The 15368-nt window shown below is 40.0% G+C and overlaps 1 protein-coding gene across 1 annotated transcript in view; it reads left to right on the top strand.

Annotated features, from left to right (window-relative positions):
* The window catches only part of DNAJC18 (DnaJ heat shock protein family (Hsp40) member C18), a 31249-nt gene that overhangs the window by 5878 nt on the left and 10003 nt on the right, over nucleotides 1-15368 (top strand). Inside the window, exons 3-7 of the mRNA XM_045893460.3 lie at nucleotides 1071-1257; nucleotides 9083-9228; nucleotides 11213-11398; nucleotides 12861-12970; nucleotides 13953-14062. Of these exons, the coding sequence (XP_045749416.1) occupies nucleotides 1071-1257; nucleotides 9083-9228; nucleotides 11213-11398; nucleotides 12861-12970; nucleotides 13953-14062 (739 nt within the window). The remainder of the gene's footprint in view (nucleotides 1-1070; nucleotides 1258-9082; nucleotides 9229-11212; nucleotides 11399-12860; nucleotides 12971-13952; nucleotides 14063-15368) is intronic.

Here is a 15368-nt window from a genome sequence, read left to right as displayed (position 1 = left end):
TCGACAGGTAGACAGACAATTACGAAACAGAGCCACTAAGTCCTGAGCTACACAGCAAGGTCTTAGGTTTGGGAAGCACACTGACAGCCTGGGTGTCAGAGGAGGCCTCAGGAAGAAAGCGTGACATATGATGACATGAAGGATGCTTTGGAGTTAGTCAGGATGACTTAGAGGAAGAATGTTGTAAGCAGAGGGAACAGCATGTGCAAAGGCACAGAGAAAAGAGAAAGCATTGCTGATCTGAAAGGTATTTGGTGTGGCTAGAGCATAGGCTGCAAAAGAGCTCGTGGTGAGGGAGGAGGCTGCAGAGGCAGGCTGAGCCTATAAGAAATTTGGACAAGGAGCAGTGGGTAGTCACTAAGGGATTTTAGGCAGGAGAGAGACATTTTTAAAGCCTCTTCCAGATCCTCCAGACAGGACCTGAGTCTTCTGCCTTCCTTGACTGGATTGCTATGGCCTTCTTTACATTCTCCAGGTGTTATGATGAATCGAATCTTCTCGCTTTAAACTATAACCCCTTTGTGGTCAGAAGTAGGTCTTACCCATATATCTAGCCAAGTGTGTTGTTCTATAACTGCTAGTTTAAAAGAACTGAACTCACCCCTACTTTAAATCTTAGTGGTGGGAAGCATGGCAACAACAACAACAACAAATTATTTTATGAGCAATGTGACTTCTGACCATGGATCACAGAAAAATAGGCTTCCCCCTCCACTGCACTAAAGGTAGACACCTTTTGAAAGGCAAGGTACTGAGGACATGCCTCTTAAGCCCCTTCTCTGGCTCTGATTCAAAATTATTTGTTGAATGACCACTGTAGGTATGGTGGACATTATTATGCTTCATATTTCTAGCATTATAAGTTTTTCATGGTTGCCTCCGTATTTACTATATTATTTTCTCAAGGAAGATGTTCATTCAATTTTATATGGATGCTTAAAAGTCAGTATGATGTCAGTAGTTTGGCCTTCACACTCAGGGCCACAAGCAGCCTCCCTGATAGCGAGGGCAAGTAGCAAAGTTAATTGCAGATCAGACTGAGGCCTAACGGAGGGGCTATTGCTTTGCAGCTTACATTGATGCAGTTAGAAGAAACAAATACCCAGAAGATAGACTTCCTGAAAGTCATGATCCCTGTGGGTGCTGTAACTGCATGAAAGTGCAAAAGGAAAAGAAGTCTGAGCATGAGTGGAATGCAACCCGACAGGGTGAGGGAAGTGCCACTTACACTGAGGAACAGCTGCTCGGGGTACAAAGGTGAGTCTGTGGTGGGATTCAATGAGTGATTTTAATGTAGAGTTCCTGGCAGAATGTGTTACATAAGCATTGACTGTTATTGGTACTTTTATTATTATTATGGAAGCACAACAGCTTCTTGGCTTCAGAGGCAAGACTAGGTGGGAGTGGAGTGTTAGGGTGTAATCTGAGGTAACTTTACTGCTTCTGTGTCGGAGAGGCAGGGAAAACCAACTAGATGAAACAGACATCTATACAACAGTCTAGCCAACAACATCAGAATACACATTCTTCTCAATATACATGAAACATTCTCCAGGATAGATCAGATGTTAGGCTGCAAAACAAGTGTCAATAAATTTAAAAGGATTAAAATCATACAATGTATGTTCTCTGATATCGACAACAGAAGCAAATTTAGGAAATTCACAAATATGTGAAAATTAAGCAATATATTCCTGAAATAACAAATAGGTCACAGAAGAAATCATACGAAAAATTAGAAAATACTTTGAGATGAATGAAAATGAAAACACAACATACCAAAATATACAGGATGCAACTAAAGCAATACATAGAAGGACATTTATAGCTGTAAATGTTTATATATATATATATACATATATATATATTTAAAAATCTCAGATCAGTAACCTAATCTTTCACCTTAACAAACCAGAAAAAGAAGAGCAAAAAGAGTACACTAAATCCAAGCAAGCAGAATGAAGGAAATAATATAGAGTGGAAATAAATGAAATCAAGGTTAGAAAAACAACAGAAAATCAACAAAACCAAAAGTTGGCTTTTTGAAAATATCAACAAAATTGAAAAACCCTTAGCTAGGCTAACCAAGAAAAAGAGAGAAGACTCAAATAACTAAAATCAGAAATAAAAGAGGGGACATCACTACCAATCTTACAATGATAATAAAGATTTTAAAAGGATACTATGAACAATTGTATGCCAACAAATTAGATAACCTAGATGAAACAGACAAATTTGTAGAAATGTACAAACTAGGAAATCATACAGACCTACCACAAATACAGTGATTAAATTAATAATAAAAAAATTTTACCCTGTGACCCAGCAGTTGCACTACTAGGTTTTTACCCAAAGGATACAAACAGTGATCTGAAGGGGCACCTGCACCCCAATGTTTATAGCAGCAATGTCCACAATCACCAAACTATGGAAAGAGTGCAGATGTCCACTGACAGATGAATGGATAAAGAAGAATGGATAAAGAAGATACACACACACACACACACACACATAGATACATAAAATGGAATATTACTCAGACATCAAAAAAATGAAATCTTGCCATTTGCAATGATGGGGATGGAATTAGAGGGTATCATGCTAATTCCACATCCACTTATATGTGGAATTAAGAAACAAAACAGGATCATAGGGGAAGGGAGGGAAAAATAAAATAAGACAAAATTAGAGAGGGAGACAAACCATAAGAGACTTTTAACTATAGGAAACAAACAGGGTTGCTGGGGGTGGGGGGTGGACGGATGGGGTAACTGGGTGACGGGCATTAAGGATGTAATGAGCACTGGGTGTTATATGCAAATGATAAATCACTGAACTACCTCTGAAACTATCTCTGAAACTGTTAACACACTATATGTTAATTTTTTTTCCACACTATATGTTAATTAATTGAATTTAAATAAAATTTTTAAAAAATTTTCCCACAAAGAAAAACCTAGGCCCAGAAGCCTTCACTGGTAAATTCTACCAAACATTTGAAGAATTAACTAATCCTTCATAAACTATTAGAGAAAATACAAGAGAGGGGAGCACTTCCCAACTCATTCTATGGGGCCAATATTACACTACAAGTAAAACCAGACAAAGACATAAGAAAACTAAACTAGCAATCAATATCCCTTATGGATATAGATTCTAGCAACATATAAAAACATATAAAAAGGATTATATACCTTGGGGCATCTGGGTGGCTCAGTTGGTTAAGCTTCTGACTCTTGGTTTTGGCTCAGGTCATGATCTTGTGTCCGTGAGATTGAGCCCTGCATCTGGCTCTGTGCTCAGCGGGGAGTCTGCTCCTCTCCTCCTCCCTCTGCTGCTCCCCCCAATTATGTGCCCTCTCTCTCTCTCAAATAAAAAAAAAGAATAAATATTTTTTTAAAAAGATTATATACCTTGACCAAGTGGTATTTATCCCAGGAATGCAAGGTTGTTTAACACATGAAGATTAATCAGTGTGATACACCATATTAATAGAATAAAGGACAAGGCCACATGATCATTTTAATAGGTACAGAAAAAGCATTTGACAAAATCCAACACTATTTCATGATAACAATACTCAACACAATAGGAGTAGAAGAGAACCTCCTCAGCTGATAAAGGCCATCTACCAAAAACCCACAGCTAACATCATCATACTTAATGGTGAAAAACTGGATGCTTTCCAAGGTCAAGAAAAAGACAAGTATGTTCACTCTAGCCACTAGAGGTTCAAGCCAGGGCATTTTGGCAAGAAAAAGAGATATAGAAGTCATCCAGATTGGTGGCGCCTGGGTGGCTCAGTCAATTGAGCTTCAGACTCTTGGCTTTGGCTCAGGTTATGATCTCAGGGTCGAGAGGTCCAGCTCCATGTTCGGGCTCCACACTCAGCAGGTAGTCTGCTTGAGATTCTCTCCCTCTCCCTCTGACCCTCCCCCGCCCACTTATGTGTGCTCAGGCTCTCTCTAAAATAAATAAGTAATGGGATTCCTGGGTGGCTCAGTCGGTTAAGCGTCTGCCCTCAGCTCGGGTCATGGTCTTGGGGTCCTAGGATAGAGCCCCATGTCTGGCTCTCCTCTCAGTGGGGAGCCTGCTTCTCCCTCTCCCCTTGCCTGCTGCTCCCCCTGCTAATGCTCTCTCTCTGTCAAATAAATAAAATCTTTAAAAAATAAAAAATAAAATAAATAAGTAAATCTTTTAAAAAATTAAAAAAAAAAAAGAATTCACCCAGATTGGAAAGAAGTAAAACTGTATTCATAGATGATATGATATAATACAGACAATCCTAAGGAATAGGGGCGCCTGGGTGGCTCAGTCAGTTAAGCGTCTACCTTGCGCTCGGGTCGTTATCCCGCGGTCCTGGGATCGAGACCCAGGACAGGCTCTCTGCTCAGCGGGAAACCTGCTTCTCCCTCTGCGCGCTGCTCCCCCTGACCTGTGTGCTGTCTCTCTCAAATAAATAAATAAAATCTTTATTTAAAAAAAAGAAAGAAAATCCTAAGGAATACACACACACACACACACACACAGTTAGAACTAATAAATGAGGGGCACCTGGGTGGCTCAGTTGGTTGGGATTCTGCCTTCAGCTCAAGTCATGATCCCAGGGTCCTGGAATGGATCCCCGCGTTGGGCTCCCTGCTCAATGGGGGTCTGCTTCTCCCTCCGACCACCCCCCCACTTGAGCTCGTTCTCTCTCTCTCTCAAATGAACAAATAAAATCTTAAAAAAAAGAACTAATAATTGAGTTCAACAAAGTTGAACTCAAAATACAAGATCAGTACACAAAAATCATTGTTTTTCTGTACTGTAGCAATGAACAATCCAAAAATGGAAAAGAAAATAATTTCATTTATAACACCATCAAAAAAGTATAAAATGCTTAGGAATAAATTTAACAAGAGAAGAGTAAGATGTACATTGAAAACTACAAACTTCATTTAAGGAAATTAAAGAATGTGTAAATAAATGGGAAGATTGACTGTGTTCATGGAGCTAAATATTGGAAAGGCTTATTTTATTAAGGTTTAATATTGGAAATATGGTAATACTACTCAAATCGATCAATAGATTCAACATATCCCTATCAAATCCCTCGCTGCCTTTTTTGAAGAAATTGACAATCCAATCCTAAAATTCATATGGTAATACAAGAGACCCAGAATAGCCAGAACAGTCTTGAAAAAGAACAAAGTTGGAGGACTCACATTTCCCAGTTTGAAAACTTATTACAAAGCTACAGTTATGATGTAGACTAGCATAGGATAGACATGTAGATCAATGGAATAGACTTGAGAGTCCAGAAGTAGGCCTTTATATTTATGGTCAATTGATTTTTTTTTTAATGTAGGCTCCACACCCAGCATGAGCTTGAACTCAGGACCCTGAGATCATGACCTGAGCCAAAACTAAGAGTCAGAAACTTAACAGACTGAGCCACCCATACATCCCAGGGTGTCTGACTCTTGATCTTGGCTCAGGTCTCGATCTCAGGGTCCTGAGATCCAGCCTGGCGTCGGGCTCTGCACTTAGCACAGAGTCTGCTTTTCTTCCTCTCTCTCTCTCTCTCTCCCCCTCTCTCTGCCCCCCCCAAATAAACAAAATCTTTAAAAAAAAAAGTCAGACATCCACCAACCAAGCCACCCAGACGTCCCCAGTCAACTGATTTTTTTTAAAGATTTTATTTGAGAGAGAGAGAGAGCATGAGAGGGGGGAGGGTCAGAGGGAGAAGCAGACTCCCTGCTGAGCAGGGAGTCCAATGTGGGACTCAGTCCTAGGACCCCGGGATCATGACCTGAGCTAAAGGCAGTTGTGTAACTAACTGAGCCACCCAGGCACCCTCAACTGATTTTTTTGACAAGAGTGCCAAAGCAGGGGCACCTGGCTGGCTCAGTCAGTGGAGCATGCAACTCTTGATCTCGGGGTCATGAGTTTAATCCCTACATTGGGTGTAGAGCTTACTTTAAAAAAAGAAAAGAAAAGAAAGAGTGCCAAGGCAATTTAATAGGGGAAAGAATTGTCTTTAATACATGTGTTGGGACAACTGGGTACCCACATGCAAAACAATGCACTTGGACTCCTTTCTCACACAAACACAAAAGTTAACTCAAAGACCTAAAGTAAGGCCTAAATTAAGAGCTACAGCTATAACACTCTTAGGAGAAAACATAAATGTACCTCTTCCATGACATGACACCCAAAATACAAATGACAAAAGAAAAAAATAGGTAACTGCATTTCATGAAAATTTAAAGCTTTTGTATTCAAAAGATACCATCAAGAAAGTGAAAAATCAATTCACAGTACAGGAGAAAATGTTTCAAATTATGTTTGAAAGTCCCTGATAAGGGACTTATATCTAGAACATATAAAATACTCTTACAATTCAACAATAAAAAGACAAATAGCCCAATTGAAAAATGGGCAAAGGATCTGCTAGGCATTCCTCCAAAGAATATATACAAATGTTTAAAAAATATATTTAAAAAAAATAATCTACAAATGGCCAATAGCACATGAAAAGTTGCTCAGTATCATGAGTCAGTAGGGAAATACAAACCAAAGCCACAGTGAGATACCACATCACCTCACACCCACTAGGATGGCAATAATCAAAAAGATGGACAACAGCAAGTATTGATAAGAATGTGGAGAAATGGGAACACTTATATATTGCTTGTAGGAATGGAAAACAGTGTGGCCAGGTTGGAAAATACAATGCCAGTTCCTCAGAAGGTTAAACATAGCACCTGACCTAGCAATCCGCTCCTAGGTAAATACCAAGAAAAATAAAAACATACTTCCACACAAAAACTTGTACGTGAACATTCGTACAGAATTATCCATAATAACCCCCAAATGGAAACAACCTGCATGTCCATTAACTGATGAATCGATAAACAAAATGGGGAATATCCATACAATGAATACTTCTTGGTAATAAAAGGAATGAAGTACTGATACATACTACAACATGAATGAATCTTGAACATTATGCTAGTCAAAGAAGCCAGACACAAAAGTCCACATTTTGTATAATTCCTTTTATATGAAATGTCCAGAATGGCAAATTTATAGAGACAGAAAGTACATTATTGGTTGCCAGGGGTTGCTAAGTAAAATGAGGAATGACTGCCAATGAGTATGGGGTTTCTTTCTGGTGTAATGAAGATGTTCTGGAATTAGATAATGATGATGGGTGCACAACTCTGTGAATATACTTTGTAAAAGATCAGTGAATTGTGCATTTTAAAAGAGTAAACTTTGTGATATGTGAATTGTAGCTCAAGAAAAATGTTATTAAACAAATAACAAATTTATACAAAAGAGAGAAAGAGGCAGAGGAGTATCTGCCATGGAAGCAGAGATTGGAAACTGGGCTGGGGATCCAAAGGATCCCCATGGGCAGCTCTTGGGGGAGGACCATGACTGACATTCCAGACCCTGCTTTACAGTCCAGCCTGTGTTACTGACTTACTTTGAACTCCTGAGCAAGACCCTGGGCCTCTCTCTGCCTAATTGGATCGTGTAGTTGCAAAAGACTGGAGATATTCTGTAAGTGCCTATCAGTAGAGGATATATATAATCCATAAAATGCAATAAATATAATCCATAAAAGCAATGCAGCTTTTGAAAAGAATGACATAGATATGTAATAGCCAATATTTATGGGGTGTCACATGCTATCAAGCACTTTGATGAATACTTCATTTAAATGATAACAGCTTGTGAAATATAGTTCAAATTATTAGCCCATTTCAGAAGATAACACTAAGGCACAGAGGTTAATTACACAGCAAGATAAGATCCCAACCAAGGCATTTTGGCCCCAGAGTTCATGCTCTAGTACAACATTTCTCAGAGTGTAGCTTGGGAACCCCAAAACCCTTGGGGGTCTGCAAGTTTAAAACAATTTTCATAATGGTACAAACACATTATTTGCCTTTTTCACTCTCATTCTCTCATGATAGTAGAGTGGAATTTTTGAGAAGCTACCTGATAGGTAGTATATCATCACTCTGTTTTTAAATTTCTTGTTTTCATTTCTAGTATGGTAAATATTGATAGCTATAACTCACATGAACAAAAACTCTTCTGGGACTTAGGTAATTTTTAAGAGTATAAGAAACTTCTGAGATCAAAAAGTTCAGAACTGCCACTCTAGTCTAAACTATTATCCTGTACTCATTTCTATATGTTATCAATCCATCTCTAAAATAAACTTTTGGTTTTTTAAAAAGAAGGATGTATAAAGGTGATTACAATATGCTCCTAGGTAAAAAAAAAAAAAAAAAAAAAGGAGAGGTGTCTATATGTATACACAGGATTCACAGAACACTAACAGTGGTTGTCCTTAGGGTGGGAGACTGGGGGGCAGGGAATAGGGAAGCAGGAAGTTTTTTCACTGTATATAGTTTAGTACTGTTGGATATTTATCTTCTACCGTGTGTGTATATATTAACTTTTTTTTTTTTAAGATTTTATTTATTTATTTGACAGAGAAAGACACAGCGAGAGAGGGAACACAAGCAGGGGGAGTGGGAGAGGGAGAAGCAGGCTTCCCACGGAGCAGGGAGCTAGATGTGGGACTCGATCCCAGGACCCCGGGATCATGACCCGAGCTGAAGGCAGACAGTTAAGGACTGAGCCACCCAAGCGCCCCTATATTAACTTTTCAAAACAAAGTTTTGAAAGGCAGCCTTAAGGAAAAAGAGAGAGAAATCACTAGAGTGATTAGGTGTTTCTTCTGAATTTGCCGTCCTGTGGTTGAACTCTCAGGGGCTTAGCCTGCACCTTGATATAAGGATCAGCATGTCTGTTCTACCCACTTGTAGGGATACAGGAAGAATAAAATATTGGATGTAAAAATACCTTGAAAGGCATTAAGCTCTCGGTGGGAGGAGGACCTTGTTAATCAATTTGAAAGTTTCATGAATGTGTTCACCAGTTTTCTTTTAGGTTTGTTTTGGGGCTCACAGATTGGAGGATCAGATGTAAATGTAAAATGTAAACATACTATTTTACAGTTAATCGTACAAAAGGAGCCTTTGTAGACATACATGTTTCTGATGTGTGTTTTTAGGATCAAGAAATGCAGAAATTACTATGAAATTCTAGGAGTTTCTCGAAATGCCAGTGATGAAGAGCTTAAGAAAGCTTACCGAAAACTTGCCCTGAAATTTCACCCTGACAAGAATTGTGCTCCTGGAGCAACTGACGCTTTCAAAGGTCTGATCCTGAATTAATGTTTAATTCTGCCCTTGTCAAGTTGTTTTCAGCCTCCCCTATAATTGTTTTATAAGGCCACAAACAGGGCCTTTCTTTCCTGCCATACCTCTTAAATAGTGATTATCAGCATAGCTCCCTCTTGTCTTCATTCACTTACCTTAATTTCTTTTGGGAAAAAAAAATATTTGATTTCTCTGTAATGGTACCTTTTTAGATGTGAGACATAAATAAAAATCTCACTTAAGAGCTTCACCCCCAAGGAAGCCTTTGATTCAGGCAAGAATTATCAATGGATGCTAAAACTGCCGGGTGACAGGTTTTTGCTGAATAGGATATTCACATGATTGTCAGAGGATCATCCCCCAGAATACCTACTGATTTCAAAGGGGAAACATTGCTTTATAATGGAGATATCTAGCTGTCAACACTTTAACCCAGTGATCCAACTTATTGTCACCAATACTGGACCCACCTCACATTATATGATATGGCACCTGTGTGGTATTCTTGCCAAAATGTTCAACCTGAATCTAATAATGAGGAAACCATCAAAATATGGGACATTCTACAAAGAACACTGACCTGCTCTTCAAAAAAGTCAATATAATGAAAAGCAGAAAAGGCGGGTGACTATTCTAGAGGAAAAGAAACTAAAAGGATATAAAAGCAAATACAATACATGAACCTCGCATGAATTGCATGGGTTGATGTTAATTTTCTTAGCTATGATAATGGTACTGTGATCATGTAGGAGATCATTCTAGGAGATAGATGCTGAAATATTTAGGGATGACGTGCCATAATATCTGCAGCCTACTTTCAAATGGTTCAGCAAAAGAAATGTATACATACTACATGTATGCATGTATTTATGTATGTATGGAGAGTTGAGGGAAGCAATGTGGCAAATACTAACAGCTGATGAATCAAATAGAGGGTATACATGTATTTATTTACTATTTTTTCAAATTTTCTGTAGATTTGGAATTTTTCTAAAGAAAAAGTAAAAAAATTTTAAAAGTCAACGTTTACCTAAAAGATAATCTCCCTTTGCTGATGTGCCTTTGTGAATCTTGTTCTCCCCACAGTTTCTACAAGGAAACAACTAGATAACCCACATTCTCTTTACACCTTCACATAAAGTATCTCACAGACTAATGCCATTTCTATGAGAAATTGGCCAGATTTCAAGGGATGTGATGTTGATGCAACTATTTAGCCTTTTTTGTTTGTTTTTTCTACTTAGCTGTTATATTGCCGTAAATATTTAATCTAATTCCCTCGCTAGAAGAATCATAAAGAAATGCTCTTTCTGACTGTGTTTCTCATAGTGTTGGCTGAATTAGAGGCAGGGAATGGGGATGTCTTAAAGATTTGTTTTCAAGGTTTCTTTGATTAGTGGCACTGATTGCATGTTTAAATGAATTTTAATTGGACAACATTTGCACATTTGTGCATAGGGAGAAGAGGTGATGGTAAGCATTTGTAATCTATCCAGTCTTTGATCTGTCATTGAGACACTGGAGATAGGTTTCTTAATTTCTAAAGCCTACTTTCTAAGGTAAGCTGAAACGTGACTGTGATTAGTGAGGACCTTGCTTTTAGCCAAGCAATTGATTTTACTGATTATTTTATTTAGGAAATTGTTTCTGACTTCAAGTTAGAATACCACTGCTTATGTATGAACTGTTTCCAACCATAAACTAATTGCTCTCAAGGAAAATAAGGACACATTTTTGATGAATGAAAGCAGTAGTTCTTAGTTCATCTTGAGTCCAATATTGCTTCTGGCTTATGAAACTAGATCATGGAAAATGTGAAGGGCAAGAACTCTGGTGAACTTTCTAGGTCCAAGCACCTTTTCTTAGGCCCCTGTGAGGTCATCTAGCAGCCAACAGCTCTGGGCTCTTCCTTGCTGCTTCTTGCATCACCCTCAGCTACAGCAAAGACTGTGTCCTCAGATACTTTTTGGTTTTGGTTGCAGCAATAGGAAATGCCTTTGCAGTCCTGAGCAATCCTGACAAGCGACTCCGCTACGATGAATATGGAGATGAACAGGTGACTTTCACTGCCCCTCGAGGCAGACCTTATAATTATTACAGGGACTTCGAAGCTGACATCACTCCAGAAGAGCTATTCAATGTCTTCTTTGGAGGACATTTTCCTACAGGTGAGTTTTTCAAAATTATAGCTGAAAAATTTATATATATATATTTCTGTATCTCAGCTAGCTCCTCTTTGAGGATCTGAATAGAGGGACCATGGTATGGTGGAAAGAATAAGAATTTGGAATCAGGGTGCCTGGGTGGCTCAGTCAGTTAAGTGTCTGCCTTTGACTTGGGTCATGATCCCTGGGTCCTGGGATCGAGCCCCGCATCAGGCTCCCTGCTCCGCGGGAAGCCTGTTTCTCCCTCTCCCTTGCCTGCCACTCCCCCTGCTTGTGCTCTCTCTCTCTCTCTCCGTCAAATAAATAAATAAAATCTTAAAAAAAAAAAGAAAGTATTTGGAATCAGATGAGTTGGGGTTTGAGGCAAGTCTCCAGCCTCCAACTGTGCATGATTTTAACCAAATCACTTGGTCTCTCTGATCCTGTTTCCTCACCTGAGAAATGGGACTGATAATATCAACCTCACAGGGCTGCTGTGAGGATTAGATTTTTTTTTTAAAGATTTTATTTATTTATTTGAGAGAGAGAGAATGAGAAACAGAGAGCATGAGAGGGAGGAGGGTCAGAGGGAGAAGCAGACTCCCTGCCGAGCAGGGAGCCCGATGCGGGACTCGATCCCAGGACTCCAGGATCATGACCTGAGCCGAAGGCAGTCGCTTAACCAACTGAGCCATCCAGGCGCCCCGAGGATTAGATATTTTTAAGTGCTTTATAAATAAGTAGCCAGATGCCTATTATCATTATTGCAAAATAGCAGCTATATAAAGATAAAAGTTAGAAAAATACCTCCAGAGAGTTCAATGTTGGGGTAATTAAATGCCCAGGAAGTAAACTGAATTCTATGAATTGCTGTTAAAGACACTAGTGTTGGGGCGCCTGGGTGGCTTAGTCAGTTGGGCATTCAACTCTTGATCTCAGCTCAGGTCTTGATCTCAGGATTCTGAGTTCGGGCCCCATTTTGGACTCCATGCTGGGTGTGGAGGAAAGAAAGAGAGAGAGAGAGAGAGAGAGAAGGAAGGAAGGAAAGAAGGAAGGGGAAGGGAGGGAGAGAGAAAGGAAAGAAGAAAGTAAGAAGGAAAGGAAGGGAGGGAGGGAGGGAGGAAGAAAGGAAGAAAGAAGGAAAAAAAGAAAGAGGAAGGAAGGAAGATACTAGTGACATAATCTGATCCTGGGCAAGGAAGCAGAAAAGAGCGTGTCAGGATTCATGGCCCAAATGCTCTTTCTTTACTAGACTTTTGGGGTTCTCTCACTCACTAGTTCTAAAGGACTACTTAAATAAAAGCAGGAGAACTAAGCACATTCCATTACACCTGGTTCACTTGGTTTACCTACTGTTTTATTTTTCTACTGAGTAAAATGGGACAATACTCTGCCGTCAGAGAACCTAGCTGGGAACAAGGAGCTTGGAAAAAGCAAGGAAGGAGTGTTTGCCATATCCCATACTAGGTTTTTCTTTCTTTCCCAGGAAACATTCATATGTTTTCAAATGTGACAGATGACAGCCACTATTACCGCCGGCGGCACCGACATGAGCGGATGCAGACACGGAAGGAAGAAGAAGAAGAAAAGCCTCAGGTACCAAGGGCGGACAGCCAAACTACTGCTCATCCACACTTGTACTGAGCAGACCCTTACGGTGTCTATGATCAGGTTTTAAAAGTTCAACTTGAATTATGTTGTTAAAACGTGTTTTAGGAAAGCAGAGGTAGTGGTAGGAAGGGGTGGATCACTGGCCCAAATAGGCCAGAATGGTACCTCCTTCCCCACCCGTTCTTCGGTGGTTGTTCCAGGAAATCAGTTCCCCTGTGGGGCTGTCTTGACCAAGGTTTTCTTCCCTGCAGAAAATAGGAACCCCCTTCAAAATATTCAGAACTAAAGGGAGTTTAAAGTAAGGGATCTAGGGGGTCTCATGAAGCTCAAGGGCAGGAAGCACACGTGGGCCTCAGAACAGATGGGAACCAGAAACTAGGGTATAGTCAGGTACCCATGCGGCTATCTTTCCATGACTCTTTGTGGCCAGATTGTCTCCACCTTTCCCGCCTCTCTGCATCTGCTTTATTCTCTCTAAGCAGCCTAGCTTGTTCTGCTTCCTCTTACAAATAGCCCATCCACACTGCCTAAGAGTACATGTCCTTTCTTCAGGTGACCGCCCAGCAGTGAACAGTATGATGAGTCTCAGTTCCAAACTCCTGGGAGGGAGTAGTGATTACCCCTGCTAGGGTTAGATGTCTCCCAGTCCATTCAGCTGTGGCCAAGGTGACAGAGCTGCATAATACTGACGTGGCCCCGTGAGAGTCACAGTCTGGGCAGACTCACCCAGAAGTGTCTTCTTCATTGGTCTTAGAAAAGGGGGCTGCATGAGAATTACTGGGTGTCAGTACAGGTTGTGGGTGGGTCTCCTTCAGTCTTCTCCACAGAGAGAACAGCCTTCCTAGAAAAGCTTTGGGCTTTGTGCAATATATTGCAGTCATTTGAATTTTCTTTGGGAAAACTATCCTGTTTTCTGTAAGCTTTATACTGATGAAGAACACTTACGCCAGATATTTTTTCTTTTCAGACCACGTATTCTGCATTTATTCAGTTACTTCCAGTTCTTGTGATTGTGATTATATCTGTCATTACTCAGCTGCTAGCTGCTAATCCCCCATACAGTCTATTCTATAAATCGTAAGTCAAATATTTATAAATCTTTCTTAACAATTGGGAGGGCAAAAGACTTGAACATTTTGCTGGTACTGCTAACATTTCATTTCGCCTTTGTAGAAAACACGGATTTTTTGTTTAAAGGAACAGCTGGATAGTAATAGTGCAGAGACTCAGAATTACTGTAGGCGTTTCCTGTGTGCTCGGGCCATGGATTATTTTGCTCTACAGCGACATCATCCGGTCAGCCGCAGAACAGCCGCAACTGGTTTCTGAAGGATGAATAGACTTACCTCCAGTTTCAGATTAAATCCTTATTATATCATGTTAGCTTTAGAGTGGACCCTATTGAGCTTGTGATCGGATCACTGGACTCCTCCGGGTTGGGAACATAGTATCTGAGATCCAGTGATTATTTTCAATTTAAGTAATTGGAAGAATGGGACATTTATTCATGATGAGGCTACACAGTCAAACCATAGCATCACATTTCTTTGCTATGAGCTATGATAGGAATTTCTTTATTTCTTCAATTAATTATTTCAATTAGTTCAGTTTTCATAGTTCGGTCCCCAGACCAGCATCATCTAGAGCAACTGGTAACATGTTAGAAATGCAAACTCTTAAGCCTCATGCCATACGTATTGAATCAGAAACTCTGAGGATGAGAACTAGCAATCTGAGTTTTAATAAACTCTCCAAATAACTCTGGTTCATAGTCTGATGATCATTGGATTAATTTTTTTTTTTAAGTAGGCTCCACACCCAGCATGGAGCCCAACATGGGGCTTAAACTCACCACCCTGAGATCCAGACCTGAGCTGAAATCAAGAGTCAAACACTTAACCAACTGAGCCACGCTGGCATCCCACTGGATTAATTATTTTAAGTTAGATGAGAAATGAGTCATTACTCATTATGGTTTAGCAGACAAAAACCTTACAAAATGGGGGGACCTGGCTGGCTCAGTCCGTAGAGCATGTAACTCTTAGTCTCGGGGTTATGAGTTCAAGCCCCACATTGGGTGTAGAGATTACTTAAAAATAAAATCTTTAAAAGAATAAAAAAACCTTAGAAAATGTGGAACCCGGGGCGCCTGGGTGGCTCAGTTGGTTAAGCGACTGCCTTCGGCTCAGGTCATGATCCTGGAGTCCCGGGATCGAGTCCCGCATCGGGCTCCCTGCTCGGCAGGGTGTCTGCTTCTCCCTCTGACCCTCCTCCCTCTCATGCTCTCTGTCTCTCATTCTCTCTGTCTCAAATAAATAAATAAAATCTTTAAAAAAAAAAAAGAAAATGTGGAACCCATGGGGCAGTACATAACAGGAAGAGG

Source organism: Mirounga angustirostris, unplaced genomic scaffold, assembly GCF_029215605.1.
Source record: "Mirounga angustirostris isolate CCGP_5_RB_7025 unplaced genomic scaffold, mMirAng1.0.hap1 SCAF_7, whole genome shotgun sequence".
Classification (NCBI taxonomy): domain Eukaryota; kingdom Metazoa; phylum Chordata; class Mammalia; order Carnivora; family Phocidae; genus Mirounga; species Mirounga angustirostris.
The sequence above is the reverse complement of the archived record's forward strand: the minus strand, read 5'-3'. Positions and strand labels throughout refer to the sequence as shown.